The sequence below is a fragment of the Ambystoma mexicanum genome, chromosome 6q (genome assembly GCF_040938575.1).
Source record: "Ambystoma mexicanum isolate Mex_15411 chromosome 6q, UKY_AmexF1_1, whole genome shotgun sequence".
In the NCBI taxonomy this organism is placed as follows: Eukaryota; Metazoa; Chordata; class Amphibia; order Caudata; family Ambystomatidae; genus Ambystoma; species Ambystoma mexicanum.
This window is the reverse complement of record NC_090937.1, coordinates 463,117,067-463,144,640: the sequence shown is the minus strand read 5'-3', so window position 1 is coordinate 463,144,640 and position 27,574 is coordinate 463,117,067. Positions and strand designations below refer to the sequence as shown.

The 27,574-nt window shown below is 45.0% G+C and overlaps 1 protein-coding gene across 2 annotated transcripts in view; it reads right to left on the bottom strand.

Moving 5' to 3' along the window:
* The window catches only part of INTS12 (integrator complex subunit 12), a 698,746-nt gene that overhangs the window by 97,156 nt on the left and 574,016 nt on the right, over window positions 1-27,574 (bottom strand). For both annotated transcript variants that reach the window (XM_069630951.1, XM_069630952.1), the window contains exon 6: window positions 13,721-13,873. In XM_069630951.1, the coding sequence (XP_069487052.1) occupies window positions 13,721-13,873 (153 nt within the window). The remainder of the gene's footprint in view (window positions 1-13,720; window positions 13,874-27,574) is intronic.

Here is a 27,574-nt window from a genome sequence, read left to right as displayed (position 1 = left end):
GGAAATGGAGTCTAAAAGCAGACACTACAAGTACGAATAGGATAGTGGTCAAACTCCGGTAACAACTTCCCACATTAAGGTGGACAGACGGCCTCATGTAAAGGTGACATTATTTTGGCAATCAGGAAACGTACAGGTGATCCACTCCTTAATTCATACCGGGGCAGAGGCCTCAATGATGCATGGAAATCCTTCAAGGTTCAAGGGATGACATTTGAAGATCACAGGTTTAGGGGTAAAGGAGACCCCTGCCGTCTAGACTAAATTAGATATGAAAATTGGAAATTTAAAAAGAGACACCTATCAGGTGTTAGTTGTCCCCATTCCCGAATATATTATTGGATTTGACATTTTGGAGGGGTTAACCCTTGGATTGGGAGGTGAACTTTACCAATTTGGGGCGAGTGCTTTCATTTGTACCCCTGTGATCGTAGGAAGATTAAAAATGCCCCCGTTGCAGGTGCAGATGGCCACAAAAAGAGTGTCCATGAAACAATATTGAATACCCGGGGGGCAGAAGAAAATTTTGTAAACCATTGAAGGGTATGTGGAAGCCGGTGTGTTGCGCCCTGTAACCACAGCTTGGAACAATCCGATTTGGTATGTTAAAAAAAAAACACAGACGGAAGCTACTGTATGACTGTTGATTATTGTGAGTTGAATAAACACTCTTCTGTTAATACCAGCAGTGCCTGACGCAGTACCTGATTGAAAATGTCCAAACATTTGCGGGAACTTGGTATGCAGTGTTACATTTGGCTAATGCCTTCTTCACCGCACCAATGGCAGATTAATGTCAGGAGCAGTTTGCATTTTCCTGGAATGGGCGGCAGTATACATTCCAACGTTTACCAATGGGATATATGCATAGCCCGACAATCTGTCGCAGGCGGATGGCATATCACTTAGACAAAATTCCGTGCAAACCGGATGTGCAAATTGTGCATTACATTGATGACATATTGATCAAAGGCAAAGATGAGCATAGTGTGCGAGTGCACCTAGACCTTATCAGGGAAAGACTGAGAAAGGAGGGGTGGGAAATTAATTACACTAAAACCCAGGGTCCAGCAGAGACAGTGATTTTCCTGGGTATACAATGGCGCAATGGACATCGAGAAATGGTGGCAAAAGCTAAGCAAAAGATCCTCGAGTTTTCTACTCCGAGGGCTAAGAAACAAGCTCAACAGTTAATTGGGCCGTTTGGATTCTGGAGACAACATATACCACATTTGGGGCAGATCTTTGCGCCCCTTTATAAAGTGACACACAAGAAATTCAATTTTGAGTGGGGCGAGGAGCAAGATGGAGCGTTCCAATTAGCCAAAGGCCCAATTCGGAAAGTACTTGATTTATGGCTGTTGAGGGAAGGAGAGTTGGAACTCTGTGTCCGTACAGGATGTTTATGCCAACTGGAGTGACAGGAAGTGCGTGCCCCTAGGATTCTGGAGTCGAAAGTTGCCTGAAGCTGGTGACAGATACACTCCATTTGAGACACAATTGTTAGCATATTATTGGGCACTTGTGGATATGGAACAAATGACGGTGGGTCATGATGTATTGATCCGACTGTAAAATACTGATTATGCAGTGGGTACTTAGCTCCCATAAGACCCATAGAATAGGGCATTCACAAGAGGCCAGTATCATTAAATGGAAATGGTACAATCAAGATCGTGCCAGGAAAGGGTGGAGTAGCAAAACTGCACAAGCAGGTGGCGGGGGTTCCGCTAGTAGATTTGGAGCCAGAGGAAGTAATGACTATGGGCGAATCTCTGATTAAATGGGGAATCCCCCTATGGAGAATTAGCAAGTGGAGCATGCCTTGTTTACTGATGGTTCAGCCAAATATGGGGGAATTGAGCGACAGAGGAAAGGAGTGGGGTAAAATCCCAAATTAAAAAAGGTGTTAACCAATGCTGTGTATCAGGCTTTGAAACAAGAGATGCTTTGGTGTTGTCACATTTATACGGATTTGTGGTCTGTGGCAAACGGATTGGTGGTATGGCTGCCTACATGGCAAAAAAAATGGATGAAGATTCATGCTAAAGTAGTATGGGGCAAGTGTGGGATATTTTGACCCACTCAGCTGAGCTGTGTTACATCACTTTACTGCAAGAAACAGCACAAAATGGATGCACTGACCCGTGTGCGTGCCAAGATCCCTAAACTGTGCTTTGCAATAACCAGAAAATGGCTGCACCGCCCTGCCAACACACATTTCAGGTGGGGTGGAACAGAGTACTCACTGCAGGAGTATGCCAGTGTGCTCTGCAACATTTTACATGGAGCAAAGGAAAGAAGCAGCATTACTTTGCTGTAAACCCAAAATGCCTCTTTAAAATGTCATCTTTTCAACCTTCAAAGGGCTGTTTTGGCGCTAAATGCATAATTTCTACTGAACCACTGTGGTTAAAGGGCCCTGCAATGCCCAGGATCATTCTTGAGTGTCAGAGGAACCAGGTCTCATTTGAATGACAGCTCATACCAAAAGTATCTTTGAAAAAGCAACCCAGGGACTTTGTTTTTCATTTTACACAGGAAACACAGCTATTTATTTGCAACAGTATCTAAAGAATCAGCTGTCCAGAGAAAGACTCTAAACAAATGCTTGATACATTTATCCATGCTGCCAACAATTCCAGCACTCATGGGAAGGACTAGAGCTGACTAAAATGTGTATTTGCTGCAGATGAAAACCGAATTTAAAGAAATAAGTTTAATGTGCTTTTTCCCAAATGAAGGGCAATTTTGCCTATTTTTAAAAATATATTATTGTGTAAAGGCTTGATAATTAAGAATGTAAAAGATTTTGCTACTGTTAAAAATCCACCAATAAACTGTTTGATTCCATATGTAAAGTAAAGATTTAAAAGGTGCAACTCAAAGCTAAACCCAGTCTGAGTTAGTAAACTATATACCTGCTCTGCCAGTGCTAGCCCTGAGAAAGGGTGACACCTCAAACTGCTGGAACAGGAAAAGGCTAATTGCTAGCTTGAGCCTTGAATACCCAGGACAATGGGGCTTCCCAGTCGGCATTAGACATTAGTCTTTGCCCCAGGCTGAGGCAATAGCAGGCTAAGACACTCACCCTTCCAGTGGAAGGGGCAGGAAGCTTCACTCACAAGGAAGAGGCCCCTCATTCTACTTCAAAGGGATTGACATGTGCTTACAATTGGGAAAAAGAAAAAAAAAACTGGCAAGTGACATTTGGTTTAAAATGCCTATTTTGCAACTGAACTTTCAAGACATTTAACTAGGCAGCAAGAATGAGAAAAAATGTGAAAAGTGCATAATTCTAAATCCAATTTTATGCTATTAATTTGAAGACTTGGTAGGACTTACTACTGCATAAGGAACAGAAGTTATAAAGAATGAAAAGTATTAATGTGGCGAATATAACATTTTATACACATATTCTAGGGGTAAATGCGCATCTATGTACAAAACTGGGAAATGTTAGGCCAAATCTTTTAGGGTTAATATTGCCAAAATGTAGCAGAAAGTCAAAACCTGGTCCCACAGACTTGGGAGTTGGATTGAAATGTGACCCACAAAATATGTAACCTGTGCACCTGATTTTCTTAGAGGTCATAACTACATACATATGTATTTGTGGGAAAGTTAGATTTTGGTTCCAGTGGCTAGGGGAGGTTCTAGTCATTGTAAAAATCATCCCATAAACAGGACATCCTTTTCTGTCATCCAATTAGCGAAAAGCAAGGCGCAAACTGTGCTCCTGCCCAATCCTAGCATTAGGGGTGTGGACAGTAAGCCTGCCCCTACCATATACTTTAGTGATGTCATTTGGCATGATGAATAAGGGAACCTCACAGCACACAGACATTGATTCCAGACTTCTTCCTGATTCTCTGCGTGGCGCCATGTTCCCGATTTCTCCATCCTTGTTCCAGATTCCTGATTTTCCTTACAAAGCTAAGGCCTCAGCATTGCTGAACTCCCTTTTCAGCTAGCCCTCAAATTCTGAAACAAATCCCAAAAATCCAAGGGAAGCATCCTGACGCAGCTGGCTTGCTACTATTAGATGCTTGTCTGCTGCAAACTCGCCATCCCACTGATCTCCAGCCTCCAGTAACCAGTGCAGTCCAGTCCAGTCTCCAGTCCAGAGCAGTCCGGTGACCAGAACTGCCCACCTGATCCTGTTCCGCCCGAGTAGCCCAGCTGTCCTTGGTTAGACCTGATCCGTGTGATGACCAGAACCCTTGACGGTCCAAAATCCTAAATTAAAGTGGACTAAGTATTAATAGGAAGCATAGAAAATCATAGCATACCTTGCCTTGTTTTGTTCCATCCCAATCTCTAAACCATCCTATCCTTACCTTAAGAACTATTAATATTGTCACAACCATTCTTGAAACCTTGCCTTTGATTCTTTGCGCTAGTGCTAACTTGTTTAAGTAATTGTGTCTTGTGAAATCCTAAACCCTCAATCCTCCTTTGGGTAATCGGATTGGGTCCGCCAGGGCGGGCACAGAGGTGCTGGGGTTGGTTCAGTGGATCAACTCTAGAGCTTATTGTGTTTCAATCTGGTAACCTAGCCTGAATGCCCAAGTGTGGAGCATGATTATCCTTGTAAAAGTTGATTTCTATTTTCTTTTTCGTGCCTTTATTTTCCTAAAATGCCTCTAATTCAACATTGCATAACTCACACAATTTAATAGCTAGAGACTTCATTTCAGCTCTGGAGTATACCTAAGACCCATAGCTACATCCCAACCTAGGAACAGCACTCCAAATCAGTGTATTTCACCCGTTCTTCTTAAAAATCGTTTGGTTAATTTTAGGCGGGAATCCGCATTTCTGCAAAGTTTTACATGTGTGAATTTCATTTTAAATTCTTTTCAAACTTCCATTTGGATTCAAAGTGTTTACTTTTGCGCAAATTATAGCTCATGATTGTTAGCATCTTTCCAATGTTGCTCCCATCGAAATGTGTATTGATTTAAGGATTTTTACACACTTTTCATTGTTTTGCTAAGCCATTTTCGAATGTCATTTTAAAAGTGTAAGATTTCCAACCCGTTTTTCTGTCTATTTTGGGGAGGGAAGGTTGCATTCCAATTCTGTTTCCTGTTCTTTATTCCTGAATACCTGCTGCTTCCTCACATCTGTTTAGAATTGCTTATTTGTGGGTTGAGGAATATTGCAGGGGGAAATCCTAACTCAAGTGCCATCTTTTCAAACAAGCCAAAAGTGTTCTTTTCTCTGATGTTTTATATTTTGTGTTGCTAAAAGTAAATTTAACTGCCTTACCTACCTTCTTATCTGTATTGTCACCACATTGGTGATTGCTGCTCCCTATTAAAAAGCATATGTTTCATACCAAGATGGCCGCCGGAGCAGGGAGACGTGAGTGAGACTTGCTCCCGCCGGGCCTTTCAGCAGCACCGTAATTAGCAACGTTCCGGAGGGTGGCAGATCACACATCCGGCACCGAATATTGTCCAAAGACACAGGACGCACATGGAAGAAGTCTCCCCGAGCCCCGACATCCAGAGACGCCGCGGAGAGGAATCCCCCCTCCCCCACCGCGCCAACGATCCATCCGACACGGGCCAGGGCAGGGCCGGGGCGCACCGAGGGAACGGAGTGAGGCGGATCACCACGCAGAACAGAGGAGGCAGGCAGCACAGACTGCCCGGGTGGGAGTGAACCCCAGCACAGCAGAATCGGCGCCTCCAGACGCCAGCAGAGCGCGCGGAGGGAGCGGGGGAGCAGTAAGAGACGCATCGAACTCAACCTGATGCCCAGAGCTGAGGGGCACCACCAGTAGTCCCCGGCCCGGTGGACTGGAAGGTGAGCCCCCCCCAACCGCTAGACCTCCCCCCCTGCGAAGAGGCGGGCGGACCCCGAGAGCGCTGGGGGGAATCCCGCATCCCCCCCACAAGGCCAGAATGGGCGGGAACTGCAGGACACCCTGACGAGATAGCCACAACAAGGGGGGCCCATTCCCCCCCCCCTTCTTTGCACGAAGGAACTGGACAGGGGACAGAGAAGTGCATAAGGTGGAGTCAATCCCCCCACCCCAAATCACCAACGGCACAAATCGACACACGCAGCAGGCCCTTCCTAGGGTCACCGCTCAGGCTAACACCGCGCAGCCATCGAAGAGAGAGGGACAGTCACGGACGAAAATCGCGGTGATCGTCAGTGGGTACTATGTCAAGAGCGAAAGTGAAAGGAGGGGGGACCCAACAGAACCAGCAATCAGCAAAACAGCGAAACACAAGAACACCTTTTCCGCTTGACACACAATCTGGAAATACAGTGCGAGGACCTAGAAAATAGGTCCTGCAGATCGAACATACGCATTAAAAATATGCCAGAATCGGTCACGGACAGAGATCTACGGAAAGCGGTGCAGGAGGTCGGCAGAGATATCATAGAAGCACAAGACACAGAGGCAGAGGGGATAGACCGCATCCATAGAGTGGGCCCAAAGCGCACTGGGGCACCAGGGGAGAGATCCAGAGACGTGTTGGCAGCTCTATCCTCCAACCCGCAAAAAGAACTCATACTACGGAGAGCGAGGCAGCTAGAACAAATCAGGATGAACGGGGTGGAAATTCAGCTATTTCAAGACCTATCTGCCATAACACTCCAGAAAAGAAGAGAATTGGCCCCACTCACTCGAGAACTGGTCAAGAGAGAGATAAAATATAAATGGACATTCCCTTTCGGTCTACTGTTCGACTGGGAGGGACAGCAACGGAGGGTGACCAACATGGAAGAGGGGCTGAGCATCATGGACATCCAGACAGATGAGCCATCGACCAAAAACGAAAAAAAGAAGGGGGAGCGGCAGAGCAGACCAGGGGGATGGGAATGGGTCCGCCAGAAAAGGAAACGACAAGGAAGGGGAATGGAAGTGGCAAATAAAACAATCTAACAGACGTGAATCCACAGCTCAAGATACTCGGTGCCCAGAGGCTGAACACTCAATGCGGAACAGTACCCAATGATGGAACCCGAACTGAACAGACTCAGTAGGCCCGGTGCGGAACCGGACCGACTTACATCAAGGCCAAGGGATGACGTGGGGTTTAGGACTCCCCACACTGTTAGCCTCGAGTCTACAGAGAGCAGGGAGCGATAGGCGGAACGCCAGAGCTACCTTAGGTACCCAGGCCCTCCTCGGGAGCACAAGTTGGAACAAAGTTAATGGTTGGGGACAATCTTACAGTTTGGGGGGGGAGGGGTGGGTGGGGGGCTGTTCCGGAAGAGAGGGGAATGTTCAACTCGGGTGAAAGGAGCACCCAGAAAGGGCCTCTGAAATGGGAAAGATAAGATTTGTAACCCTAAACGTAAGGGGTCTGAACTCCCCCGTGAAACGGAAAAATGTGGAGAACATGTTAAGGAAGGAAAAGGCTGAAGTGCTACTGCTCCAGGAGACACACATTAAAGCACAGGACAGGGGGAAAATTCGCCTCAGAGGCTATGAAATACTGGCACAATCCAACGCAGCGGAGAAGAGAGCGGGGGTGATGATAGTAGTTAAGGAGGGTCTGGAAGCAAGCCTGATCGACAAACTATCAGACAAAGAAGGACGGTTCGCCTTTGCCAATATCAAACTCCACAATGCCACACTGACACTAGCCTCCGTATATGCCCCTAACACAGGCCAAGACGGCTTCCTGAGAGACACAATGGGGAGGCTGGAGGAGTATGCGAAAGGTGAAATAATCATATGAGGAGAGTCTAATATGGCCTGGCATCCTCAGATTGACAGGAGCATGGATGGGCCCCACCACCATGGCGCCCCGTCGGAACGACTTAAACGACGGATGGAGGGTATGGCATTGTGCGATGCATGGAGAGAACACACAGGTCAAACCAAGGGATACACATATTACTCACACGTCCACAACACGATGTCAAGAATTGACTACTTCTGGGTGTCAGTGGGGAACTTGGGTAAAATACAAAACATGGAGCTGGGACCCATCTCTCTGTCAGACCACGCACCCCTCTGGATGGATCTGTCGACCCCAAAGAAAGAGAAAGGAATTTGGAGGTGGCATCTTCCACAGGAGATACTGTCAGACCCAGTGATGGGAGAATCCATTAGGGACAAGATCACAGAATTCTTTGAACATAACGATACAGGGGAGACTGCCCCGAGTACGGTCTGGGAGGCGTTCAAGGCAGTAATCAGGGGCTACTTAATAGCCCTCAAAGCAGCGAGGGATAAACAATCACAGCAGTGGGAAACTGAACTGGAAAAGAAGCTGTCCAAAATCCGGGAAGAACTTCTGACAAAACCCACCAGGAGCCTAAAAAGGTCACTTAAACACACAGAGGGGCAATTTGAACTCCTCCGTAGCAAGAAAGCCCAGAGATCCCTCTTATACCTCAAACAGAGATACTATATAAAAGCTAACGAGGCTGACCGATATCTAGCCCGATTACTCTCGTCAAAGCGAAAAACTATGACCATCCGGAACATTAAAAATGCACAAGGAGATCTGCAGACGCGCACCGAAGATATAGGGGACACATTCAGGGAGTACTACCAGAGCCTTTATGCCACTGAACACCCAGACGAGGCAGACCAAAACAGATTCCTGACATCAATCCCCCTTCAAAAAATACCAGAAAAGGCCAGAACGGAACTAGAGGACCAGATAACGGAAAGTGAAGTGAAGAAGGCTATAAAAGATCTCCCACTCAACAAAGCGCCAGGCCCGGATGGCTTTACTGCCCCATTTTACAAAAAATATGAAGACCTCCTCACCCCCTTCCTCACCAGACTGCTAAACACATTTAGAGATAGTGGGAATATTACTCCATCCATGAATGAAGCTAAAATACTGGTGTTCCACAAACAAGGGAAAGACCCCACCCACCCAAGCTCATATAGACCGATTGCCCTGATCAATTTAGACTAAAAAATGTATACAAAAATCCTGGCTGCCAGGCTTTCCACGCTGCTTCCCTCCCTAATTAATCCGGACCAATCGGGATTCATACCAGGGAGGTAGACACACGACAATACAAGAAGGCTAGTTCATCTAACAGAAAAAATTAACATAACCCTCACCCCTGCGGTCCTCTTATCTTTAGATGCAGAAAAAGCCTTTGACCGGGTAGAGTGGTCAATGCTCTTTAAAACCATGGCACATTTGGGATTCGGGAACCAATATATTAATATGATCAAGGCCAACTACTCCTCCCCATCGGCTAGAATAGCGGTAAATGGGGTGGTCACGGAGAGGGTGGTAATCTCCAGGGGAACGAAACAAGGCTGCCCTCTATCGCGGTTCCTATATGCGCTGTTCCTAGAACCACTACTAATTAAAATTAGAGAATCGGACCAAATCAAGGGAATCGAGATGGCGGGTAAACAACATAAGGTAATTGCCTACGCAGATGACATGCTACTGGCACTCGAACACCCATCCCAGTCCATCCCCGCGGCATTCCACCAACTTGAGTCATTCGGGGTTATATCAGGCCTTAAAATAAACAAAAAAAAGTCAGAAATTTTACTCCTAACCAGGAACAGAGAAACACTGAATAGAGAAGCGGGGCAATTTGGCCTAAAAGTTGCTGAGGAAGGCATAAAATATCTGGGTATAACTCTCACACAGAAGGTAGAGGCACTATATAAAAGAAACTACCCCCAACTCCTGGCAAGAATACAAAAAGAGCTAGAGCAGTGGTGCCCCCTAAATATCTCATGGTGGGGAAGAATTCAATCTATAAAAATGAACATCCTCCCGAAACTGCTATATCACTTGCAATCCCTCCCGATCGTGATCCCAGATTCCTTTTTCAGGGCACTGGCAAAGTCAGTCTCGTCTTTCATTTGGAATAGGAAACCCCCCAGAATAGCCAGATCAGTCCGCACGTCTCACACCAAAGAGGGGGGCCTGGCGCTCCAACATTTTAAGAACTACTACCAAGCGGCACAACTTTGGATCCTGAAAGAATGTCTGGGAGACAATCAGCCAACGATCTGGGTGACTCAGGACAGAGCGGTCGCAAGAACACCATTGGAGGACTTGTTGTGGAAATCAAAGCAGCATAGGCACCCAAACCTGCGCATCAGCGAGATCATGAAGGCCACAATGAATGCCTGGGACGAGCAGACACGGAAAGGGCACATTACCACCGCTCCAGCCCCGTTCACCCCAATCTGCAGGAATCCGCAGTTCCCACCAGGGACAGAGCACGGCGCATACGAGAACTGGGAGGAAGCGGGTTGTAGAAAAATTGGGGAAATGTTCGTGGGCAAGGAGCTGAGATCCTTCGCCGACTGCAAAACACAATGGAACCTAACAATTGCGGATAGATACAAATATGAACAGCTCAGACACTGGCTGTCCTCACCCGAGATAACACACGCAGCGACGAGGGAACTTACCGCCTTTGAGAAGTTTCTCCTTACCAATTCAGGTGACAAAAAACTAGTCTCCACTCTCTACAAGTTCATAAATACGCAGGAGGAAGACATAAAGTGGGCATATATGACAAAATGGGAAAAAACTCTGGGAGAGGACATCACACCACAACAGTGGCAGTCGCTTTGGGCCGACATCCCCAAACTAACCCGAGCTGCCCAAACCAGAGAAATGTGGACTAAAATTATTACACAATGGCACTACACCCCAGAGAGGCTATATAGCATGTTCCCACATACATCAAACCGCTGCTGGAGAGGCTGCACAGATGTAGGCACGTGGAGACACATTTGGTGGGACTGCCCAAAGGTCAAAGGCTTCTGGACAGAAGTAATATCCGAACTAAAGAAGATATATCCAGAAGCGGAACGATTCCCAGAAAAACTTTGGCTGTGCGGACTCAAAGGACATCATGCCAAAACACTCACTAAGGCGCAATGGAGGAGTCTCATGGGCCTAATAATAGCGGCCTGGGCCACGATCGCACAGGGATGGAAGAAGAAAGATCCACCATTGCTATACACATGGCTATATAAGGTCTGGTCCCAAATGACCATGGAAAAGATAATGCACAATATCCAAGGAACACAAGGCGCCTTCACAAAAGAATGGGGAGGGGTACTAGAATATCTCCAATCAGACTATATGGCACAGTGGTGCCCGCACTATATAAAAATAACAGATTTTTTCACTTCCTAATCGATACCGAGGACATTTGAACATGGACTTCTCTTCCGAACGGGGTGGGTGGGAGGGGTGGTTTGGAAAGGTTGGGGATTGTTTACTTTTGTACTATCTATGAAAACAATAAAAATAAGTTTAAAAAAAAAAGTATATGTTTGATTTGAACTTTAAATAAATAAATAAATAAATAAATATTACCTTTACCAACCAGCCTGATTCCTGGTCCATTGTGAACTGGGGTATTTTGAGAAGGGGTGTGATATGAGTGGTATATCACTCAGAATAATGAGCCTATAGACCTAATCAAATACGCATTTCAACTGTGCGCTGCATACTAGGTTGAGACCAGGGTGTACCGCCTGATTGAAATACTTAACAAAAGGAACTAGTGCAAGCAAGACATTGCTGAGATGCTAATGCATACTACAGTAACTGTATCATGTAGACGCACATTGTGCAACTGATTCATTAGAACAATGGTTCAATTCTGTTGCAGACAAACATGCCAACATTTCGTTCATGGACACAAGGGCTGAGGAGGATGATTTGGAAGGGATTGCTAAGTGAGCCCACCAGAAGAGTGGACATCTTAGAGTGAATGCTACTATCAGGTGGGCACAAGACCGGGGAATTAGTATTCCATTAGAGATTGTGAAGACAGTGATTTTACAATGTCCTGTATGTCAACATCAGCGGCATAGATCGATTCCCCATATAGTTCATGGCACTTTAGCCACGGATGTCAATATGCATGTACAATTGTGGACACATACTCGGGTTACCTGATGGTGTTACCATGCAAAAGAGCTACCCAATTGAACACAATGAAATTGCTGGATCAAGCGGCTCTGTATTATGGAGTTGCCTTACAAATTTAGAGCGACAATGGGTCCCACTTCAAGGGAACGTAAGTTTTAGACTATTGTCAAGAAAAAGGAATTGAATGGATCTTTCATGTCCCCCATCACACTGACGCTTCGGGGTTAATTGAGAGGATGAATGGATTGTTGAAAGAACAGTTGCGCAAAACTGGTGACGGTACCTTGAGAGGGGTGGGAACGTATTCTAGAGGCGGTTCAGATCCTTAATAACCGTCCCATTGCGAACAGTGAGACTCCAATGCTGCACATGCTAACGCCAGCTGTGCAATTCAGACCCAACAAAGCAATGGAAACCCTTTTGTATTGGGAAATGTCTCCTGGGGCGTTGGCTCCTTATCGTGTCACTCCTGAATCTACTGGGGTGAATTTGCATGCAAGGGAAGAAATTCGACTTTAGCCCAGAGACATAATTCTGATTGAGACAGGGATTGGGGCGCAAATTCTGTCTGAACATATGCGATTAATTGCCCCTAGTTCTGGACTAGCCCTGAGAGGTATTCAGGTGTTGGGAGGAATTGTGGATGCAAATTATCACAGAGAAATTAAAGTCATTCTCATGAATAGTGGAGGGAATATGTTACCTATTCATAAGGGAGATCGGGTGGCACAATTGATACTGGTACCCGTGAAATTGTCCCTGGTAAAGAAAGTGGGGCCACCAACATTGGTAACAACTCGAGGAGACAGAGGGTTTAAATCAACAGATACAATGGTTCCGGGTGCTAAATTGTGGGTAGAAAAACCCAATGGTTCGCCCGTACCGGCGAATGTGATAGCAACAGGAGACAATCAAGTTGTTCTTGTGATGGAACCTAGGAAACGAAAATTGACGCATATCCCGCTGACGAATGTTAATTGTGTGAATGATGTACTCTTCTGATATATTGTTTTGAAATCTGATTTTGTAGATCCTGAGCATGCAGGTTGTCTGAAGAAATCCTGGCAGCAGGACACCAAAGATCCAGCACTGATTAGGACCCTTGCCTACTCAAGCATTCCCATAGACTAAGAATGGTGAAAGGCACCAAACTCAGCACAAGATTACCCTGGGTTTAACCCATATGAAGAATAAAGAAGGCTGGTAATAATTGAAGTCCCTGAAGAAGGTCACCATTGACCGAAATGCATTGGACATGAACATTATTTGCCATAGGGCTATTTTTAAACTCTTAAGAACAAAAACTATTTGTTGTGAAAACACATGCATTTTAGGATGAATCTTTATTGACGAATATATCAGGACTATTAGAGCAACATACAACGAACCAGGTGAATTTCCACACAGGTCCTGCCAGTTATCTGGGATACCTTAGCCAGATCAATATCCGGTTAACAAATACAGTAAGAGATACAAAAAATAGTGTTCTATGGCCAGTTGTGATTGCAGAAGAATTGCATGTACATGGTGCTCAAGTGCAGTATAGACATCTGAGTTACACAAATCTCTTCCTAAATTATTCAAGAGTTTAAAAAAAGTGTAATTACAATAATCATTTCATTCCAGCTGGTCATTTGCAACATGCATATATGGAGAATATCTCATGGTGAAGATGAACAGATTGTCGTAGGCAATTCAGCTTTTTGGATCACCACAACAGTACAAGAGAAAACTCATGCAAGGTCCCCCCGGGGCCCCTGAGAGAACAGAGGTTTGCAATACAAGCTCTTGTGATGGGGACATTGACTTGAGACAAGTGCTTGGGGATTGAAGAATATTTCTGTATACTGTACCTTGACTTCTGTCCTCTTGAATGCTAGGAAAGTACTTGCAGATTCCTGTTTGGGCTTCAATTCTGGTTTCTTGACTAATGGATCCTTAACTACTGGGGCTGCAGACACTACAGAAGGGGCCGGCTTCTGTGAAGGTTTCTGATTTTTTTGAGCCTGCCAACATTAAAATGGTAGGATGAGAAAGAACAGTGAAACAATATGCAACTCATGCCTACAATATTCACTCATTATGCTACTTAGAAAGTGAACCCCCAACCCCACCATTTTGTGAACATCATGGAGCAAAGAAATACAATGCAACAACTTGAGACATCCTTTCTGTTAGACTGGTTGCCAAAGAAGTTCAACTGGTCAAATCGTCCAATCATTATTCACTCTGAAAGATGTTCTGTGACACTTCAGTGCTGGAGGTTCTAATTATTTCAGGTGAGCGAGAATGTATTTTAATATTTTTTTTAAATGAATTTTATTAGTTTTAGTAGCACAGTCAGAAATCAAATAACTTGAAACTGCCAAGGGAACAACCCTCGTATTAACAAACATGACATTGGAACTTACCCCTACAACCTCAATCCCCCTTCCTGTCTCTCCCCCCCTGGAACAGATCTCAAGAAGTCCAATTCTAAATCCACAGTCCGATACTTCAAAGTCTCAGTGGTTTCTGGCAGAACAATGTCCATCATAAGCTTCATCAAATAGAACCTCAATCGTCCTCCAATTAAGCGGGCCGGCCCTGTGTTCAAAGATCTTTGCTTCACAAGATTCATGATCACAAATATGTTGCCACTCCATTTCTACTGTACCACCCCGCTTCATGTAGCACTGCAGTGATCTTTTCCATCAGACACACATCCTGAGCTGTAGTGACCCATTCTTTCAATGTTATTATTCTTATTATTATTATTAGGGAGGGCTGCCCTCTTCCAGTATCTGGCCCGATCTGCTCGAGCTGCCAAAAAAAGCAAGTGCTCCAATCGGGGAAGGGCGCACCACCTATCCTCAGTTTCTCCAGACCAAAGAGTATCAGCATGGGGTCCCGTCCCAGATCCCACCCCCTGCCTCCTTGATCCACTCTAGGACCTCAGACCAGTACATCTGCACCTTAGGGCAGTCCCACCACATGTGGCAAAAATCTGCAGCGTTACCACACCCATGCCAGCATTGGGGGTTCACTGTGGGAAACATCTTAGATAACCGCTTCGAATCGTATTGCCACCGGTGTAACAGTTTCACACCACGAAGTTTGTATTGACAAGCAATTGAGGTCTTAAAAGCTCCCTGGCACATCTGTTGCCAGAGGTGTTCTTCCAGCTCTATACCCAGGTCCCTTTCCCATTTGTGGCACCAGGGGCGCCCATATATGGCTCATCGGTGAGGGCCACGTGGTGATCCCGTCCCTTCTTCCTCCCATGTTCAGCACTTCCCAATGGACCCCAATGAAACAGTGTTCACAGATTCCTCTCAGGAGCCTCCCTCAGGACCCAAAGCCATTCCCCCACAATTGCCAGGAGAATATGTTGGTTCTCCAGAAATACCCATTGTCTCTCAGAGTCCGCCCTCAAATGCGGGACTGTTGCCCTAAGCGGCGCTGCTCTGTAATATAATGTCAAGTCCGGGAGCCCCCTCCCCTCAATCCTTTGGCAGTATTAGCGTGTCATATCCTGCCCTGGGTTTCTGATTTTGCCATAGGAACCGCAGGATCCCTGACTTAGCCTCTCTCAGGCGCGCCTCCGGGGCCCGAACTGGCAGCATCTGGAAGAGGTACAACACCCTTGGGAGGAGATTCATCTTAATTGCATTGAGCTTCCCCATCGACGACAGCTGTCCCTTACCCCAAGCTGTCATTTCTGCAAATAATTTGTCAAAGAGGAGGGATAGTTTGCTTCACCTAGGTCCTCTCCTGGCCGAACAATATGAATTCCAGGGTATCTAAACCTTTCGGGCTGTATCTGCAGCCCCAGAGGCCCGAGCCCCTCAGTCTGGCTGGAATCCCCCGAAGTGATCTAAAAGATCACCAACTTGTCCTTGTTGACATTGAACCCTGAGAACTGCCCGTATTCCTCTAGGATTGCTAGCGCTGTGGGAACCAAACTAGTGGGATTAACAGGTGTAGCAATACGTCATCTGCATAGAGTCCCCGCTTGAACTCCATTGCACCTACTCTAATGCCCTCCTTAACCTCTGCGCCACTACCTCCATCGTTACAGCAAATAGGAGGGGCGAAAGGGGACAACCCTACCTCGCCCCCTCTGCAATTCGAATGCTTTTGACAGTCGGCCATTTACCGTCACTCTTGCCGCCGGTGCCACGCAGAGCGCCTTTATCCATCTCATGATTAGTCTCCCAGCTCAAATTTCCATAGGACCCCCTTTAAGAACCTCCAATCCACCTGATCGAAAGCTTTCTCGGCATCGAGGGCTACTAGCACCGGATTCCCTTCCCACCCTCGCCGTGGCCTCTATCAGAAGTAATGTCTTGCGAAGAGTGTCCGCGCCCTGCCTGCCTTGAATACATCCTACCTGATCTGAGTGGACAAGTTTGAGCATAAGACTGTCCATACACGTGGCTAAAATCCTAGTGAAAACCTTTGCGTCGACATTGAGTAGGGAGATGGGTCGGTAGGATTTGCAGTTCTCCGAATCCCTGCCCTCCTTTGGGATACCGAAATTAGAGCCCTCCAAAACGGTTTAAAGTCATAATGTAGAAAAAAAAATGTCGACTTACAAAAATGTAGAAAAAAAAATGTAGAAAACAATGTCGAAAACCTATACATATAATGAAAAGAGTCAATTTTTAGAAAACAAAATGTCGAAAAAAAATGTCAATTAGCACTATCAATAAATAAACAAGAAGAGTATCATTTACTAGGGGGGTCCCCCTCCAACCCCCCCTCACCCAACACTCCCCGGCCACCACCATCCCCCCCACCACCCTCTCACCCCTCATACTCAACACATTTAAATTATATATATATTTATTTTTTTAGAAAAACTTCTAAAAAATGTAGAAAGAATTCGACATTATTGTTTTTCGACATTATTGTTTTCTAAAAATAAAATTCGACATTTTGACTTTCTAGAATATTGCATTCTACATTATGACTGACCACCCTCCCAAATGAAGGCGGGGCCTTCCCTGTGTCCAAGATCTGATTAAACATCTTGGCCATGTGCTGTGCCAATGACCCCCCGTAAAGCTCTTGTAAAACCCCACTGTATATCCTTCCTCTGCGGGAGCCTTACTCATATCAGTCTGGATATGACCCTCAAAACCTCCTCATGGGTGATCCTCATCTCCATCCCCGCCCTGTCACTATCCAGTATGCTCGGGAGTGTCACGTCCCTCAAATACCTAATTCCTCATCAGTTTTCTCCCCCTCTTGCCTGTAAAGCTGCTCGTAGAAGGTGGCTAATTCCTGGGACACCTCCCTGGCCAAGGATTGAACTTGTCCCCCTGAGTCTCTGACCCCAGATACGCACTTCTCCGCGCTCTGACCCCTCTGTCTAGCTGCCAGCAGGGCATCCGCCTTATCTCACTTCTCGTAGTTCCTTTGTTTCACGCATTGTAGGCTAGCGACCACCTTCCCCATCTCTAGGTCCTACAGTTCCTGGCTCTTTTGCCTCGCTAGTGCCCAGACTATTTCTTTTGACACCACAGCTGTAACACGTTTCTAAAAAAAAAAGATGTCCATAATAATGGCTCCTTATTTCAGTAAAGTCAAGTTTGATTGGTAAGCTGGATCAATACTCCCCCTAAAAGGGCCTTAAGGTACTCTAACTCCGGATGTTAAAAGTTCATATTCACTGCAGAGAACACTTGTGTGTATGAATGCATGTTGTGTTTTCTAAAATAACTAACTGCTCACTTGAGCATTTATCAACATCATCTGTAACAGTTCTTGAATTGACTCTAAAGCCAGTTTATTTGTTCTGAACTGATGACACACGCAGAGAGATAAAGCACTCTCGTTTCTTTTTGTATTATATTTGAACCAGAGCAAAACGCTGCGCCCAGAAACGACATCTCCCAAGCTCCCCTGTGCTGCTCATTAGAAAACGTCAGGTGCTCGAGCGCCGGTGCTTCTGCGACGAGCAAGTCTGTGCCAGTCAGTGCCGCTGTGGCCCTGGTTACTGGGCAGCCATGCCTGTCCAGCGATCAACTTCTCTATGGTATATAGGTACGCTACGGGACTCACATTTGTCCAAAACTCAATCTTATCCTGCTGCCTCCAATTCAGCATGCTCAATCTAATCCTTGCGCCTCCTCTCAACATGGGCTATCCACACAAGCTCAACCCCTTGCTAGCAGCTCAAAAGGCGAAACGCATGGCAATGGTCCAGAAATTCCTCACTTTAAAAAAAGATCAGGCATCGGCTGTGGAGATGGATTCCAGCTGCTTATAGTTAAAGGTACCCTAGATCCTCTAACTCAAGCTGTGGATCCCAACTTGAATGTTAATTCTACACACCCCTAAGGCTAAGTCTTCCTTACCTTTAGACAATGATCCACATGACGCCTTCACTGGGGAGAACACTATAACGCCTATTACCTCTAGCCTGCATGCCAATAATGCCTCCTCTGCGTCGTATCATGGATCCTCTCTCCTGCAGGATCTAAATTTAATCAATGAAATACTATCAAGGCCTCTAGATGCTTCTCGTCGTTCCATTCTAAAATGTGCCCCGTTGAATAAGAGGTCTCTCAATAAACATGCCTCCGACATCCATGACTACATCTTGGAATTAGATCTTGACCTAATTATTTTAACTGAAACTTGGATCACTGATACAAGTGGTCCCATGATATCTCTGGTAACCCTTAGTCTATCATGTGCCAAAACAGGGCTTTAGGTCAAGGGGGAGGGGACCGAGGGAGGGTATGGGGAGAGTTGCAATTATTGCCAAAAACTACTTGAAGCTCTTTCAGTCTCCCATCTTGTCCCCCGGATCATGAAATCCTTCATTTAAAAATGAATTTGACTGTGTTCCTGCATCAACGTTGTTCTCATCTATCACCCGCCCACTTCTATGCCCAACTTTAACTCCAATCTGGTGTCAATACTCAATGAGATGAATGGTCCAAACTGTTAAATTCTGCTGGCCGATGATTTTAACCATTGGTTAGGCAATGATCAGGATAAAGAGGCCCTTGTATTAGTCTTGGCCTTGAACAACATTGATATTACTGTGCTGAACCATGACCCGACTACCCCTCAAGGTAACACGCTTGGCTGGGTTGCTGCAAGGAATCGTGAAATATATCTCAAAAGCACTTACCCATGTATTCGGTCAGACCACTATTGCTTTCCATATTGTGCTTGCAACGCCCCCCGCCCCCAAAATACAAATCCCACTAGCCAAAGTCATCTCTCGGAATTTTAATAAAATTAACACCATCAATCTACAAAGCTGTAAGAGACAGGTCATGCTCTCTTCAGACAACTTAGATCAGCCCTCTTCGTTAGTCACGACTTACAATGCTTTTCTAAGTGAGATGCTCAACAATGTAGCTCCACTCAAGTCTAAATCAATCAGAGAGAATGTTTCTCATCACAAATGGTTCACCTCAGAGCTAAAACCTTTAAAGAAGGATAAAAGGAAGGCAGAAGCCAGATGGAGCAAAGATGCCTCGGATACTAATAAGAGTAACTGGAAAGCCCTTGATAAACTCTATTGAACAGCTATCATTGAGGCTAAGAAAAGCTTTTTTAACAACCAAATCACAGGGGCAAATAACAGTACCAAGAAACTCTTTGAGATTCTAAAGCTCCTTGAAAAATCTAAAGCTCAGCAAACATCAAACTCCCCCCTCAGGCCTAGATTGCCCGTGACAAGATAAAGGCTACTCTGGCACAACATCCGGATCCTGTCCAGGAGACAACCCCTCCAACAATAGGGTCAGAGCGCTTTGAATTCCACTCCATCTCAGATACTGACATGGTCAAATATCTATCTGCAATGCATCCTTCTTGCCCCGAAAACATCATTCCCCCAAGATTATTGATAACAGAGAAAAGTTTGCTCCCTTTCTTACTAGATTGATCAATTCTTCATTTCATTACATCATGGTGCCAGAAAGTATTAAATCCGTCACTGTGACTCCCCTCTTAAAGAAACCTGAGCTGGACCCGCTAGACGCCAATGACGTACAGCCCACCACGATATGATCGCCCCCATACAATTCCAGGAATTTGTGGATGGGGCTGGCATCTTACACCCAAGACAATCAGGCTTCAGATCTTCCTACAGCACTGACACTGCACATTCAGATCTCCAAACTCACATGATGAGTATTATGGTCAGAGGGCATACTGGTATTCTGGATCCTCCTGGACTTATCAGCATTTGATCTGCTGGACCATGATCGCCTGCTTCACACCCTGGAAGATGTGGGATTTTGTAATCAAAACGTAATCAATTGGACTCAATCTTTTCTTTCCAATCGGGTGGCTAGAGTATGCTGGAGAAAAGCTGCTTCACCTGAAGCCCCTATAACCTGTGCATGTCCCCACTACTGTTCAATTTGTATATCTGTCCTCTCTGTGACATCTTGGGCACTTTGGGGATTTACTTTATCAACAATGCTGACAACACCCAATTGGTATTGGAACTGTCTGGTGATGACACCCCTGACTTTCATAACGTTATCAAGACTTATTCCTGAATTAAATCTTGGATGGATACCAATTGGTTGTGTTTGAATGGCAATAAAACGAAACTACTGGGCTTCGGTTTACCTCAAACAAAGGCTAAATTAGACCCTACATTTCATTCATTCTTATAAGATGACAATGACATCCCTGTCTCTAAGAAAGACAAAATGCTAGGGTTCTCCCTTGATGCTACGTTCTCATCAAAGCCCCATACTAACTAGGTAGCAAAAAATGGTGCTTATTACCTTCACCTGCTCAGGAAAATACAGCCTTTTCTTAAGGAGGAAATCTGTGCCTCCATAGCTCGAGCTATTGCAACTCTCCCCTGATTGGAGCCACAAAGAAATAACTAACAAAACTGCAAACCATTCAGAATTATAAAGTGTGTGTAGGACAAAGGAAATCAAGGCAGGATCACATCTCCAAGTACAGACAGGAGCTCCATTGGCTCCCAGTTGTCACCCATACTTCGTTTAAAGCTGCAATGATGGTTCACAATTGCCTTTATGGTATTGCCCCGTCCTATCTGAAATCCATGATCCGCCTTCACGTTCCATCCAGAGCACTGTGTTCACTGGACAAAGGCCTTATCCAAGCAACTTGCTTTAAAAAGTCGAATGGTTTAGGTAAATCCTTCCCTACAATCGCAGCCAAGGTGCGTAGAATGACCTTCCTGCCAACATATGGCTTGAAAAGCTGAAGACCCTCCTATTCTGATAATCTGTCCTCTTTTCCTTGGGTCTCCGATTGTACTTAGTGTTCCGTCTTCCATGTCTGTCGGCTTGTGTCAGTGTTTTGTGTGTGCCCTGATGCCTGCGGGCTATGGCGCGTTACAAATAAAAAAACAAAAAAACAACCAAAAACATGCAGTTTACAGGATAGTCTCCATGAAGGATGCCCAGCTGTGCGACCGCATGCCTGTGGTACATGAAGTAACTAAAAAATAAAGTCCTGGTTGGAAAAACAATCCTTACATAACACATTACCATGCACTGGCCAGCACTTGTGTCTAGAGGCCACATAAATAGCAGCAGTACGATATAAAAATGCTTGATAATAATCACATGCTGATTCTGCAAAGTCCACATGTGACCACATCTGCAAAACATCAGCCTGGCCTGTCAAAGAGCCCTTTCCCGATTGTTTTGGGGGAGGTTGTGAGTGAATGAACAGGCAAAATTGCAGCCAAGCTGAATGATAGTTGAAATAAAGTAGAGACAAAAGATTAGGCACTGGTACAACAAGAGTGTTTGTGGCTCTCCAAAGGCCCAAAGGGACTGATATGGTGCATGGGCATTACAGCCCACTGTTAAAGAAGAATAACACTAGGATCTAAGAATGAGAAAGGTAGCTAAGTAGGTATTGAGATCCATACGAGGGACTGGAATTGCTGTACCTTGCGTGGGCCTGAAAGGCATTTGTTGGCGAGTGACAGGGTGGCTCTGCTGAAGTTCCTTGGAGCAGTTGCCTCAAAGAGGTTCTCACTGCCTGACCAGAGCGGCAGATTTTGTCTGGTACAAGGAAGCAGGAGTAGGACACCAGGGTGTTTTAATGTTGCTTAATTACGTATGTGAAATCTTAACGCAGGGTTAAGACCCGAGGCCCAAAAGTTTGAGTTGAACCTGAGATAACAGCAGATCGATGGGAGTCTCTGAAAGTACCCTACTTTCTCATGAGGTTGGGGGACATGTTTGATTAACAGAGTGTGGTGTTTTGGATGGAAACAAACTGAAAAAGAGGAAGATATTGCAGGCCCACCCACTAGAGCACACAAGGTTCAGCAGACAGGGTGTCAACTAAAGCCTCCTGTAATGTTGACCAGAAGGAATAAGCAAGCGTGCAAACATGGGGGGAAAGGAAGTTGGCATCACAAAGAGTTAAAAAAAAATTAAAATGTGACTGGAAATAGACTTTTCAGAATACATTAACACTTGATGTGGTTAGGAGTACCTGTGTGCTCAACTTTCTGAAAAGAAGCAGAGATCAGGAAAGAAAATCACTGATCATAAAGTAAAGAACTAAAAACAAAAGAGGGAACTATTTCCTGCTCACGAGAAATCACAGAAAGACAAACAGTACCTGATTAAGTAACAAAAAGGAAAAAGATAATTTACTTATCAACTACCCACATGAAAATAGGTATGACGTTATTTGATAGACTATCAGTCTACATTTAGCCTGGCTATTTTTGGTGGATTCGACCAAGTAAACACTATATTTGATTTTTTTTTTACAAAACATTTCAGATTAAAACCGGCAAAGATAAGAAATAAAGTTACGGTGACAAACTTCATTAATACATGAAACAATAGAATATCAAATATGGTAATTTTAACTTGTTTCTGCTTTGCAATATTTTGTTTTTGCTCTAAAATGCTTTGTAGTCACAGTAATTTAGTGTGTTGTATGAATGTTTGTTTTTAATAAAAATGTTAAACTGCATTTATGTTTTAATGTGCATTACATTTGTGCTGCTTTTGTTAGTATTTACAGTTTGCATCATTTACTAAATGTAATGTAGCACACATTAAATATTTGCATTGTTTATGCAGTGTAATGACTATACATAGTCATTATATGTTAATGTTATTTGTAGAAGTAAATGATACTAAGCTTTTACTGTAGATACTTTAATGTTTTGATTTTTATGTTTTATTTTTATAATGTTATGATTGTTGTTTAGTAAATTATGTATTTACAATTACATGTACCTTGTTAATATTTGTATTGTTATTGTTTTATAAAGTTATTTGTTAAATGCTACTGTATATGCAAAGTACTTGAATTCTTATGTATATTTAGTAATAGATTTATTTTTGAAAATATTCTGCGTATTTTTTAATTGCAATTTTTGAAGGAATTTAACTTTATGTAGTAATTTTGAATTATACACATATTCTAGACTTTCTTTTAACATATTATAGCAGTACGTTTAAAGTACTTTTGAATGATTTGACATTTTATACAATTAAATGTTTTTATGTGTGAAATTGTTGTAATTTTATAGTAATATATGCTTTTCAGTGTGTGGGTGAGTTAAGGTTATCATGATATTTGTATTACTAAAGTTTATTATGTGGTTACCTTACCTTTATTATTTGTGATGTTTGTAGACTCTAGGATTTTGTTGGTTTAAACTTAACTCTTGTAAAAAAAAAAATAATATTTCTCAAATTGTTTAAGGTTACATGATTACTGATTCAGAGTATTTGTTGTAATACTAGCCTGTGTTGCAAGAGCATGCAGTATAACTGATCATGTTGCATAACCACACATGGCAAAAGGGCGCGTGTCATAATTGCTTGTGTCACAGGAGTGGGGCAGTCGAGGGTGTATTTGAGAGAATGTGTCGTACGTCCACATGTTATGTGTAGTACGCACATGTGTTATTGGAACATTTACCATATGAGTGTTTTGTAGGAGTGCTTGTTACAGCATCATGTAACAAGCCTGGCCTTGTCCCACTTCCTGCCTGACCCCCGCATGCCGGGCGCATCGCGGCGCCACAACGAGGCCAAGCCTCGCTTATCCAGTTCACTACATCCGCCGGCAGGCGGATGTGCCGGCGGCCCTACGAAGGCCATACAAAGGCCTGTTGAGAGCCTGTCTGGCCCCACTTTGTCGTCCCATCCAAGGGAAGAGGGCAGGAGCCCTTTCCCCATCGCTGGAACCCGTAACAGCTGGTAAGCTGCAACAAAGGCCTGCCTGGCCTTGTCCCACTTCCTGCCTGACCCCCGCATGCCGGGCGCATCGCGGCGCCACAACGAGGCTAAGCCTCGCTTATCCAGTTCACTACATCCGCCGGCAGGCGGATGTGCCGGCGGCCCTACGAAGGCCATACAAAGGCCTGTTGAGAGCCTGTCTGGCCCCACTTCGTCGTCCCATCCAAGGGAAGAGGGCAGGAGCCCTTTCCCCATCGCTGGAACCCGTAACAGCTGGTAAGCTGCAACGAAGGCCTGCCTGGCCTTGTCCCACTTCCTGCCTGACCCCCGCATGCTGGGCGCATCGCGGCACCACAACGAGGCTAAGCCTCGCTTATCCAGTTCACTACATCCGCCGGCAGGCGGATGTGCCGGCGGCCCTACGAAGGCCATACAAAGGCCTGTTGAGAGCCTGTTCGGAGCCATAGGAGCCAGGGGCCAGGAACTCTGCCCTCACCGCTCCAGGTAAGCCAGCGTTACCACCTGCCACCTGTTTCTGTGCCTGCCAATGCCCGACTCTACCCTCTGCCATACCCTATGCCCATCTTATACCAGGGAACTTTCGGCCAACAACACTGCACTACTCCCAGTTACCTACTGTCTCCAGCACTATGCGCGTCCGTGACACCCCAGGAAATAGTAACCAAAGCGCATAACCCATGTGTACCACAGGACTGCAAGGTGTTACCCAACTGTATTTTTTCCAAATTGTGCTACTTGAAGCTAGGTGTTACCCCACTGTATTTTTGCCAAATTGTGCTACTTGAAGCTAGGTGTCACCCACTGCATTTTTGCCAAACTGTGCTATTTGAAACTAGGTGTCACCCCCACTGCATTTTTGCCAAATTGTGCTATCTGAAGCTAGGTGTCACCCACTGCATTTTTGCCAAATTGTGCTATTTGAAGCTAGGTGTTACCCCACTGTATTTTTGCCAAATTGTGCTACTTGAAGCTAGGTGTTACCCCACTGTATTTTTGCCAAATTGTGCTATTTGAAACTAGGTGTCACCCCACTGCATTTTTGCCAAATTGTGCTATTTGAAGCTAGGTGTTACCCCACTGCATTTTTGCCAAATTGTGCTATTTGAAGCTAGGTGTTACCCCACTGCATTTTTGCCAAATTGTGCCATTTGAAGTTAGGTGTTACCCCACTGCATTTTTGCCAAATTGTGCTATTTGAAGTTAGGTGTTACCCCAATGCATCTTTGCCAAATTGTGCTATTTGAAGTTAGGTGTTACCCCTTTGCATATTTACTGCCTACCACCTACCACTATTCCCGCGCATACTCCGTCTACAAAGCTACCTTTTTCAGATAACACCCACTTTGCTACTCCCACTCTGCTCACATAATGCCATCGCAGTACTGCAGAAAATGCTAACTTTATTACTCATCTTCTGTGCAATGGCCACGCCCGCATCCCTAGACATTCCCATCCAGGATACCGACTCAGGAGCCCCCCCTCCCCAGCCTGGTACTAGTCTCACCTACACAACTAGGTACTATCCTGACCCTTCCTACCTAAGATATCATTGCAAGTCAGGTCCTACAACTTTTGCCTCCCACCCTTGCACTACCACCCAAAGAAACAACAAACTTCGCGCCAGACTCTCTAAACTTCATGAGCCGCCCCGAAGACTCCTGTCTGATTCCAAATGCGCAGCCAAAAGTTCTACCAAAGGCACCACTATCCCCACAACCAAGTCCAAACATATCCTTCATACAAACCACTCGGCAAAAACGGATGTACATTCTTACAAAGGAGCTCTCCTCAATACCAGATCACTGGTTGCACATGCCCTTGATATTGCAGACCTAATTATCAAAGACAAATTAGACTTTATTGCTCTAACTGAAACGTGGCTCCACAATGCAGCAGGCCCATCTCTAATGCTAGCCATCCCAGACGGCTACACTATATCTAGGCAGGACCGGGTAGGTAACCGGGGCGGTGGCATCGCCATCATATCGAAAGTAAGTTTAGCTCTCAGACTAGCCCCGACCCAAACCCTGCAATCGTGTGAATCCCTCACCGCCAAACTCCCCATAAACAATACCCAATCCCTCACTATCCACCTGATCTACAGACCACCAGGTCCACTTGGAACCTTCGAGGAAGATCTACATAACTTAATTTCTAACAATGCGAAAACCACTTCACAACTACTGCTACTAGGGGACCTTAATCTAGGGTTCAACGACCCAGCAGACATACATGCCTCTACCATAGCCAATACGATCTCATCACTCGGACTCTCACAAAAAGTTAACCTACCCACCCATCTGAAGGGTAGAACCCTAGACTGGGTTGCTGATGCCAATTGCTCAGCGGTCATCTCCGCCACCACACCACTTCCCTGGACCGACCATTCGCTGGTCTCATTTAACCTATTGACCTCTAGATCACCTACCACAACTGTGTCACTGGCACCACCCTGCCTCACTAGAAATAAGAAAAATATCTCTATGGAAAAAATCATCCCAGCTATCCTTCCAACCCTAAACGCATTGCCAGACAATCTAGATCCCAACACACTAGTTCACGAATATAATAAAATCATGTTAACTACCATGGATAAAATTGCCCCACTCAAACTTCGCTCTAGTAAGCCTAAAACCCATTTAAACAAATGGTACACACCCGAACTCAAAGTCCTCCGTCTAAAAAAGCGCAAATGTGAAGCTGATTGGAAATTATGCCCCTCCAGTGAAAAGAAAGCCATCCTGGACACGATTTCTCGTCAATACAAAGCTGAAATTTGCTTAGCTAAACGGAATTCCTATAACATCCGCATTGCCAACTCCAACTCAAGTATGAAGGAGCTCTTCTCCATACTAAAGGAACTTGAGTCACCCATAGCCACACCCGACACCTGTACCAAGAACCAGACCTGGTGCACAGACATCCAACAAGCACTAGCAAATAAAATAAACACCTTACAAAACAAAATTCATCTAAAAAAAGATTCCCTAAACCTCTCTAACCCTCCCACTTCTCCGCCCAAAGTCTCACCAAGTATACACACTAACTCATTCACCTTCTCTAAAACCACCACCCTTGAGGTTGAGAAAATCATCCTCTCTCTTAAACCATCAAACTGTAAAGGCGATATCTGCCCTGCACACATAATAAAGGACGCAGCCAGAGACCTGTCACCCTTTATCTCCAAACTTATAAACGCCTCCTTCTCCTCAGGCAGTATCCCCTCCAACTTAAAACAATCTTGGGTACTCCCCCTCCTCAAAAAACAGACGCTCGATCCCCTCATCCCCACCAACTACCGACCCATCACAACTGTACCCTTCCTATTGAAAATTCTGGATAAAGTTGCCTATGTCCAGATTCAAAAATACCTAGAACTACATAAACTACTAGGCGCCAGACAATCAGGCTTCCGCCCACTACACGGCACGGAAACAGCCCTCATCGATCTGAAAACCCAAATTGATGACCTGAGGGACAAGGGCAAGACAGCACTCCTCCTCTTACTTGACCTCTCCG